Source organism: Leopardus geoffroyi, chromosome C2 (assembly GCF_018350155.1).
Source record: "Leopardus geoffroyi isolate Oge1 chromosome C2, O.geoffroyi_Oge1_pat1.0, whole genome shotgun sequence".
In the NCBI taxonomy this organism is placed as follows: domain Eukaryota; kingdom Metazoa; phylum Chordata; class Mammalia; order Carnivora; family Felidae; genus Leopardus; species Leopardus geoffroyi.
The window spans coordinates 8,881,331-8,890,828 of NC_059333.1; the positions used below are offsets into that span (position 1 = coordinate 8,881,331).

Here is a 9,498-nt window from a genome sequence, read left to right on the forward strand (position 1 = left end):
CAGTCGTGTGCACGCTTACCCGGCCAGAGCTGTGGACACCGCGAGTGAAATCTGAGGTCAGGAGCATTTTAGCAACCATGGACTGAATGATTCCGAGCTGGGGGCGCTAAGAATGACTCAGAGGTGGGGGTGGTGCTAAGCGGCTGACCACAAACCAAATAAGGGCTCCCTCTGTGACACCTGAGGCTGCACCAGGTTGTGACCTGCAACGCTCAAGAGCTGGACGACTTGGGATGAACCAGGCCCCAGCACTTGCTGTGTGATCTCAGGCATGTTGCTTAACCTCTCTGTGCCTCGATTTCCTCCTTTATAAACATGGAGCCAAAAATAGAACCTACTCTAGGTGGTGGTGACCCAGGATCACACAGTAAGACTTAAAACAGAATCTGGTCCCTAGTAAACTGCCAATAAATGCCAACCGTTAATATTCTATTATAGATGCTGTCTTTTTTTTTTTTTTAACCCCCTCCAAACATACACGACTGTCAAAGGTTTTAAAACTGCCACACTGGCTCAGAGCCCCGATTCATTCCTTCTTTGGCTCAGGCACCTGGCACACGTCTGGCACAGAGCAAGCACTCCACAAAAGTTCGCTAAGGGAAGTAAGGTTGGAAAGAACCCTGCCTGCGACCACGGGCATCCTCAGGCCTAGGTCTCAAGGTCTAGTGAGTACTGAGGCTGGGAGACGGATCAGATCACAGTGGGGCTGGCCCTAGGTTACTCCGGTTGAGCTGAGTCCTCCCCCAGTCCCGGCCTCCCAGGGGGAAGCAAGGGGCAAGGGGGATCCATGGGGTGAATGGGGTTGTCAACTGCCTGGAGGTTCAGGAGCTGTCCCTTGCCTCTGGTGACCTCTGCATTCTGATGGTGTCCTATTGACCCACCTGGGGCTCCTTGGGGAGGGTCACCTTGAGACTGGGAGCGGGGGTAAGAAGGGAACCCCACCCGGCATGGGTAAGAGCCTTAGGCCAAGGCGGCACTCCTCTCCGCAAGGAGGCTTTACCTGAAGCAAGTGTGATCCCAGCTCCTTGGCGACGCTGTCTAGGGGCCCGGTGCGGCTCGGCTGTCCCCATGCATCTCCTAAACCTGGATCCAGGAATAAAGCAAACGGGTCAACAGCAGCGCCGATCGACCGGCCCCCACGCCAGGCAGAGCACGGGGAACTTCTGCATCCATGCCAGGCGCCGACTGGAGTCCCGAGCGTCCCTCCCCCCCCACCTCCCCGGCCCCCGCAGGTTGCTGTCTGTGTCCCTGCCATCATCTCTTTGCTCTGGATTAAAGAGAAAGAAGGCCAGAGGAGATATTCCCGCCGAGGCCTTGGGTCCAAGCACCCCCAGTGCACGCTGAGCTCGCCAGGCCCATAGCTCCCGTGGGTCGCCAACGTGCTCACGGCTCTGAAATTGCCGTTTTATTTGAAATGCCACAAAGTAATCTAATCTGCTTTGAAATTGGCCATCCTTGAAGCCAAACGGGGATATCGATTTGACCTGTAAATATTCCCCCAAGGACCCTCCCTCCCTCCCTCCCTCCCTTTGCTGAGTTGCCAGCAAACAGGCATTTTCCCAAAGGCAGAGAGGCCCAGACGAAAAAGACCTCACCGTCCAGGACGCAGCTCTTCCAGCATAGTATGTATAATACATATGATATGATACATATATTAACCTCACACAATCCCTCGGACTCCCCAGCCCCCGCAGGCGCCTTGGGAGCACCGACCCTCTTCCAATCCAAGTGCTCCAGCTTGGGAAGGGTTTGGGGGAGGTGGGTTTCCCTAGGGCCAGCTCCAAACATGCCAGAGGTCTGCGGGGGGGTATGGGCAGAAGGCGGTGGGAGCCCTGTAAGTACTCGAGGATTTCTGGAAGGTACCTGTTACCACATAATTAGGGTTCCCCAGTTTTTAACTGTCCCCCCAAGGCCTCCTGCTTCTCCCCACCACCTCCTTGAAGGTCACCAGAGTTTCAGAAACCACACCAGGGGACAGGGACCCTGCCCAGGGAAGCCTCCTCTCCTGTGTCTCCGGGCTCAGCTGCTTCGACCCCAGAAATCCCAGACTTTCGTCTGCATATTCGGGAGTGAGGAGGAAAGCCGGGTGATGTTGTGGAGCTAAGTGTTGCTCCCTGGAGTCCTGGGGTTGGGAGCCTGGCCTGCATCTGTCCAGTTAGGTCCAGTTAGCTCCACGCCCCGGCGCGAGGTGGCAAGGCCGGGAGTGCTGTCTCAGCCTGCGCCCCGTTCCCCCCAGCGGAGATGGCGGCTCCAAGCCCATTCCCGCGGTCCACCCGCCCCCTCTCTCCGGCAGCGACCCCGAGGGGCGAACTGTGGGTCCCGTGGGGGGGGGGGGATCCACCTCCCCTCCGCGCAGAACCACAGGCCGGAAGGCGGGACCAATCCCTGCCCGCCCCGCTGTGCACCGGGAGTGCGGGACTCGAAGCCAGAGCAGGACGCGCGGGTTGGGGAACCCTGCCTAGTCACAGTGAATTCAGGGACCATTCCCAGGACCACACAACTCCTCCAAACCCGCGGCGAGTGGATTGCCTGGAAAGTCGCCAGGTAGGCACTCTGGTCTCCCCCACTGTTCCCTTGGGTGTGGGGGCATCTCAGTTTCTGGAGGCCTCCACCCCAAGCCCGAGGGAGCCACGGGGCCCAAGACACCTAGGGAATCAGAGCCCCCCAACCCCCGCAAAAGCTTTGGAGGCCCTTCCCAACAAACTCTGTCCCGCAACTAAAAAAGGAATGACCTTTAATTTCTCCTCTTGGGCTCTAGGGATTTGGGGTTTATCCTGGTCTCCTTGTAAGAAAGTGGCTAGTTTCATCATATCCTGATCCCCCCGAAACGGGAGCCCAGCACCTCAGTCTCCACCACGTGAACAGAGGTGTCTTCTGAACCCCAGGAAATCACTGTGCACCCACTTTCCCTCCCAAGGAGTACCACAGTGACCACAGTACTAGGGAGCCACTAACTTTCACTAGCAGGTCCTTCCCTGCCCCCCGCACCCCCATCTATACAGATGGCTTGGTGGGGCCAACGTTTATTCCATTTAAGGAACCAAAATTTAAAAGCCCTGGGGCCTAAATGAAAGAAGAATTTAATAAAGAATTTAATAAAGGAATCGTGATTTCTGAAAATGGACAACTGTGCCCAGGTAACTCTCCTTTACCCAACTCCTGGTTCCTTTCCCTGGTTTGCACCACACTGGCCTTGCCTGGCTCAGTGGGAAAAGTGAACTCGACCTCCCAGACGAGGTTTCTTACAGTGTCTGCAGCCAGGTCACCTGGGGAAATCTGCACCTTCAGGAAAGGTGCAGACCCAGACCAGACTTCCCTGCCCAGCTCTCCCAAAAGCTGCATGGGCGGCTCTGGCCTGATATGCAAACATGCACTGGATACACAGGACAGTTTTTCATGTAATTCAAATACCCAGATACTTCAATAGAGCTTGTTCTCTTATATCATTAGAATTTTTCCTGTAATTTCCTGACACCTCTGCCTTGCTGCTAGAATTTGGTCTGAATGCCCCTTCTGGACCTAGCCTGAGGTGGCAGGGCTAATGGACAGGTTCCCCTCAAGCTTCCGTGCCCCCATGCCATCACAGCCAGCTCTTGCATTAGAAGCCTCTGTGGGTAAGGCACCTCTGTGGCCTAGGTTGACCTAGGACTCCTGATTTCAGCTCAGGTCATGCTCTCACCAAGATGGAGCCCCTTGTTGGGCTCTGCGCTGTGCGTGCAGCCTGCTTGGGATTCTCCCTCTCCCTCTGCCTCTTCCCCACTTGCATGTGCGTGCCCTCTCTCTCTCTCTCTCTCTCTCAGGAAGGAAGGAACCTCTTCGGGTGAGGCCTTTCCACTCCACCCATAAAAATCTATCTAAGCTGGGCTGAATGTAGAGACTAAATAAGGTAAGGTTTGTAACAGCAATGAACATCTTGGTGCTGTAAAGCCATATACCCCGAAAAAGTAGGCCCTGGGCTCGTGGCCCTCATCCGGACCTAACAAAGGGCTTTATTTGTTGGAGAAATGAGGGGAGAAGGGTAAGACTGAGCTAAACTCCTACAAGGTTATCATCGGTTGGCGGTCTATCTCACCTGATCCTGGGAGCACTCCCCGCCTCCACTGACTGTGGGGGGATGGAGGGGGTGGATCCCAAGCCTGGCCTGTGGTTCCCCTGCCAGGGTTTGCTGTCCCAATGGACCTACATGTGTCTGCAGGGGACTCCCTGCTACTAGGAACCCAGATGGCCAGGTCATGGAAGAGGAGGTCAGCCACTGGGTCAGAGGAAAAAGGAGCCAGGAAACCCCTTTCTGCCACCCCTTGCCTCCGAGGGTTCGTGCATACCCACACTTGGTATTCACACTTGGTGGTCTGGCTGGCTCCCTTGTTGCTGTTCGGTTTAAAACCTACCAGGCTCTCTTGCCACTGAAGCTATCTAAGTATGGTCCCTCCTCTCTGAGTGCTCAGTTAGTCAGTCAACAAACAGCTGTTGAGCTGTGCAACCTCAGATAAAGGATCCAGAGTTTGGTAAGAACTCCCAGGATGGCCAGTTCTTGAAGGCAGCCTTGGGTATCTAAAAGGTGACACAAACATTCCTCACAGGGATCTTGTGAAAACCAGGTGGGGTTAATAAGGGAATGCCTGACCCTGCCACCACCCATTCACGGAGAGTTGGATCTGAGATTGAGAAAAATCCAGGACAGGCTTTCTGGAGTCCCCAGGGGACACACTGGGGTCTCACCTCCTTCTGCCCCCACTCCTGCGTTTAAGATGGCAGCTGGGCGGGTCTGGATGGTCTGATCTCCAGCAAGAGCCCTGACCTCTAACCTCTATTTTTTAACTCCAAAGTAGGGGGGGTGGTGGTGGTTGTGGAATTAAATGAGCTAAACCAGAGGGTGCTGACAAAGCCCTGGGTCCAGTGGAAGGCCTCGGTGGTACCAACGCCTTGGTCCAGCCTTCTCCTGCCTTCCCATTCCTTCCCTGCCTCCAGCTCTCTCCTCCTCCTTAGTCCCCCAGTTACCAGCGCCTTGCCAGAGAAAGAGGCGTGTTATTGGGGAGCACGGCCTCTTGCGAATCCGTGGACCATGTGAGGACACAAGGTTATGCTGGCTGACTGCAGACTACTCCAGAGTCCAGAAGGGTGTGTGTGTGGGGGGGGGGTGCTGAGGTGCTGCTCAGCTCCTCCACCGAAAGCCACCCCCCACCTCCGAACGCCGGGAGCGAACCAGGGACGCCGGTCACCCTGCGAGGGCGTTTACAACCGGCATTCGGAGCATTACCACCGGCGGGGCCCGCAGGCTCAGGGGCTCCGTCCTTGGCTACCGGGCGTCGCGCGCCTGGGCGAGGGCGTAACGGGGGGAGTACAAGCCCGGGCTCCCGCCTCCACGCTCCAGGGGAGCCCAGAGCTGGCACTGCCGCCTCGCTCGACTCCAGGACCCAGGAAACTGTCATGGGTCTGGGGTTCCTCCGCGCGCTTCAGCCTCTGGCCTCGGAATGCTTCGTTCTCCCCGGGTCCCCGGGAAGCCCGGCTTTGGGGCCCTTTTCCAAACCAACCGTCGCACACCGAGTCCAGGCACAGGGTGTGAAGGCGGGGGGTGGGTGGGGGCGCCCCGAGAAGGCCTCGCTGGGCCCGGCCGGACGGGGAAGGGAGGGGGCTTCCAGCCCGGCCCCGCCTGGCCGCCGGCCAAGTACGTGCTCAGACGCCCGACGGAAGGCCCGGGGCGCCCAGAGCTTCGCGCCGAGACCTCGGAGGCTGGGGCGCAGGCCCGGCCGCCGGCCGCACTCCGCAGCGCGCGTGGCCCCGCGCCGTCCAGTCCGGCTGCCCGTCCGCGCCCCGGAGCGCGCCGCCGCGGCCCGGGTTGTGGCCCCCGGGGGGCCCGAATGGGCGGCTGGCGCGCGCTCCAGGTCCTGCCTCGAGCCTCCAAGGCCCCGCAGCCCGGAGTTCCTCCCCACTGCCCGCAGCCTCCTGCTCGGCGACGGGGAGCTCGCCCTCCCGGACCCCATGCGGAGAGGGTTGTAAAGTTCCACCTTATTCTAAAAAAAAAAAAAAAAAAAAAAAAAGTCAGCTTTTTTTTTTTTTTTTTTTTTTTTTTTTTTTTTTTTAATCTACATTATTCCAGGCTTCGGTAGAAAATGGGCTCGGATCTGTTGAAGTTTAGTTCAGCAAACCCTCTAAGTCAAAGCGTTTCCATTCCCGACAACAATTTCCAGGCGTCTGCCTGAGTCTCAACCCAGACGCATTCCACCACGGTAATGATTCCGGGCTCAAACTCCCATTATTTTTGTGTGAGAATGACAATGTCACACTCCCTTCCCCTGCCTTCACCCGCACTTGTCTAGAGTCTTCAGGTCTGGGAAAGGAGGAGGAGGGGCTCTGTTCTCGTTGCTATAGTCAGCCTCACTTTCCAGCTCCATTCCTAAGCTGGGACCACAGGCCAGTCCCTCGCGTCAGCTGTCTGTGCACAAGGGCCCACAAGGGACACCACCCTCTACCCCACTGCTGAGAGCGAAATCGGAATCCTGGCTCCTAAGAAGGAGCTTAACCAGCCACCGGATTGGCCTCGGAGCTTCTGCGGTTTTGACTCAGGCTTCCTGAGGCCCAGCATACATCACCTGAAGGAGGAACTTGTCCTTCGTCCTGCCTGGCATGACTACCATGCAGCTATGGCCAGGGAACAGCAGAGTTCTCCCACCCTGTGCCTCTGTGCTTCCAAAGCGCCCCCTCTCCTGAAGGGAAGGCCACAGTGCAAAGAGGGCAGGCAGACCCTGGGCCCCAGCATTTCCCTGAGCCCTGCGTGTACCAGGCCTTCCTAGCCACCGGTGAACACATTAAGTTTTCAATTCTGAGTCCCACTTGCAAAGCCAGCCTTGCTCTCCTGCCCTCTTCCCTGTCTACCTGCCACTTCTTAGCTGTTAAAGGGAAGAAGACGTTGGGAGCCCAGAAAATAACGGGTCTTCCAACTGCAGTGAGGCCCAGAGGTCCACACAGTGGGGCATTCTGCCATCTAGGCCACATCTGGCCCAGGCAACACCGTGAGCTCCCAGGAAGCAGTGACTGGAGTAAGAACCAGTTAGATTTCCACCTGCACTGCCTGGTTCCTCACACTTGATCCCAGGAAGCTTGCACAGCTATGGGGTTGCTGAAGGCCCATTTTGCAGACAAGGAGACCGAGGTCTAGTGGGGCCGCTTAACAGAGCAGAGCCTTGGAAGGGTTGTGAAAATTGCAGGCACTCCTAAACTTGCAGTCTGACCTCCCTGGGGAGTGTCCACCTTGGCTCGCGTCGCCAGTTTCTGCCCCTAAGTGGAACTCTTCCGAGCTCCTCTATCTCTCCCCTGCCCCAGGTGGTCTCCGGATGAAAGGAGCCAAGGCCAACGGCCTCGGGCCCAGGCAGAGAACAGGCGCTGGCCGCGGGCACAGCAGCCACCGCCCCGCCGGCGCTCGCCCTTGCTGTGGGACCCTGGGAAAGGCCCGCCCCTCTCTGGCTGCAATTTTCTCAGGGACGAAGGGTTAATTGGCGATGCCAGTGGCTCCTTTGGATTTTCCTGTTCATTTTCTAGCTTGGCCTCTAGTTCCTTCTTCATCGGGGATTCCGCTTGCTCCGGGGGTATGGAACTGTGGTTTCACTCAGCAACTTTCCGTCCGCAGACGAGAGTCGGGGCAGATCCGGGAGTTGCCGCCGCAGCCGCGCAAGACTGCCTTGGCCCTAAACCTCCCTGATGCCGACGCCCGGATCCCCGCGGCTCCTCCAGGCCCGATTCCATTCCCCCCCCCCCCACCGCCCCTGCCCCCAGCGCAGACCCAGGCTCGAGAACAGAGGCTAAATCAATTACGGCGCGGCTTCCGCAGGCCGCCCTTCGGAGCTACCGGAGTGGTGAGCAAGTTATTTTGCATAATTGAGGTCTCTCTAAACCCGTCTTTCTCGGCCCAGGCACCCAGCTTCACAACTCCGTAACCCAGATGGACTTGAGGGGAGCCGGGCCACCTCCCAGAGCTCCAGGCCCAGGGCCTCCACGTCCACCCTCCAGGCAGGCCCCCGGCTCCCTGCTTCGGCCCTGCAGGGGGGCCCGGGGCACATCACCCCCTCCTTCCTTCGCCTATCAATCTAGACCGTAGATTCAGGGCCGTTTGCAAAACTGTAGGACCAAACAACTCCCTCCGACCGACCGCTCTGGGAGTTCCAAGTGCGCTACCCAACAAAGCATAAGGGCCTGGTGCTCTGAGTCCTGGACCCCCAGCTAGCCCACCCCTGCAAAGGGCTCGGGGCCAAGTAATTCTGGGCCCAAATGGCTGGAGACTCACTTCCCAGAGTTAGAACACCCAGATCTAGTTTAAATATCTGCAGAAGCAGTACACCCACCACTTCCCAATTTTTAGCAAGCTTTCCTGGAAATGCTCCAAACAATAAATGGCTTACAATTAGTCCTCTTTCTCCAGGCCTCTCTTTCTAACTAATTTCTGGCTTACTCGAAATCGCTGGTAACAAACTACTTAATATTCCGATCCTGGCTCCTCATGTGTTTCCCTCCATTGGGGAAGTGATAAGAGCCAGGGTCCTGTCCTGTCTCCACACCTGCTGGTATTGTGCAGATTAAGAAAGGGCTCACTCGGAAAAAAATACATAAATTTTGAAAAGAAAGAAACGAAGAAAAACAACGGCTCACCACCACTCCTTCCCCGGGTGGGAAGGAGACCTGGCCCTCATAAAACGTATTTCTCTTTTAATTTTCAGTGAAATCTCAGCCATAGAGGAATCTGTTTCTCTGGTGGAGAGGTCACCCTTGGGCAGACTGATAGCGACCACCCGCTAGACAGCTCCCAGTAGGGGCTGGAGTGGGGGCCCCTCGGTATACCGGGGTTGGAAAAGGAAAGGTGTGTCGACCGGTGCGGAGGCACAGGTCACTGGCTCCCGCACCAGGGAGGAAAGCCCTGGAGGCTTGGAGCCCCAGCTGGGAGGCAAGGGCTAAGCCGGGCTACTGCTTCCGTGGCCCCTGGATCCCCCGCCCGCTGTCTGCAGGGTGCAGGGCTGCAGGTCACGATGGCCGACAGGCCCCCTGAGCTCCACTGGGGAGCTAGTGTGAAGTGTGGCTCCAGACCCAGAGCCAATTACATGTAACAGGCTTTGGGGCCACCGACACAGAGGTCAAGCTTACTGACTCCTGGTCGATCGCTTGGCCCGGCACTGCCTTAACGGAAGCACCCTGTGCCCACAGGACACCTGTCGCTGCACTGCAGCCACTCTCTGGTGTCCTGCCGCTGAAGTGGTCTCTACTCCCCCACCGGCTTCTGGGGCTCCACAGCCCTACTGGCTCCTCAGTCCTGCCCAACAGGTCCCCGTGCAGAGTGTCCCGGCCAAGTGTCAGGATCTCTCACGCCAGGCTGCAGGCAACCCTGGCTGGGGACAGAGCCACTGAAAGGTGATCGGTTCAGAAGCACCGGGACACCAGAAGGAATGCTGTGGTGACCAGGCCTCCATGGCCCTGCTTCTCAGAAGTGCCCAGCTTGGCAGCCATGGTCACCCG

At 57.6% G+C, this 9,498-nt stretch overlaps 1 protein-coding gene across 1 annotated transcript in view; it reads right to left on the minus strand.

Moving 5' to 3' along the window:
* SIM2 (SIM bHLH transcription factor 2) overlaps nucleotides 1-9,498 on the minus strand; it is a 55,688-nt gene that overhangs the window by 44,598 nt on the left and 1,592 nt on the right. The window contains exon 2 of the mRNA XM_045501419.1: nucleotides 1,001-1,083. Within this exon, the coding sequence (XP_045357375.1) occupies nucleotides 1,001-1,083 (83 nt within the window). The remainder of the gene's footprint in view (nucleotides 1-1,000; nucleotides 1,084-9,498) is intronic.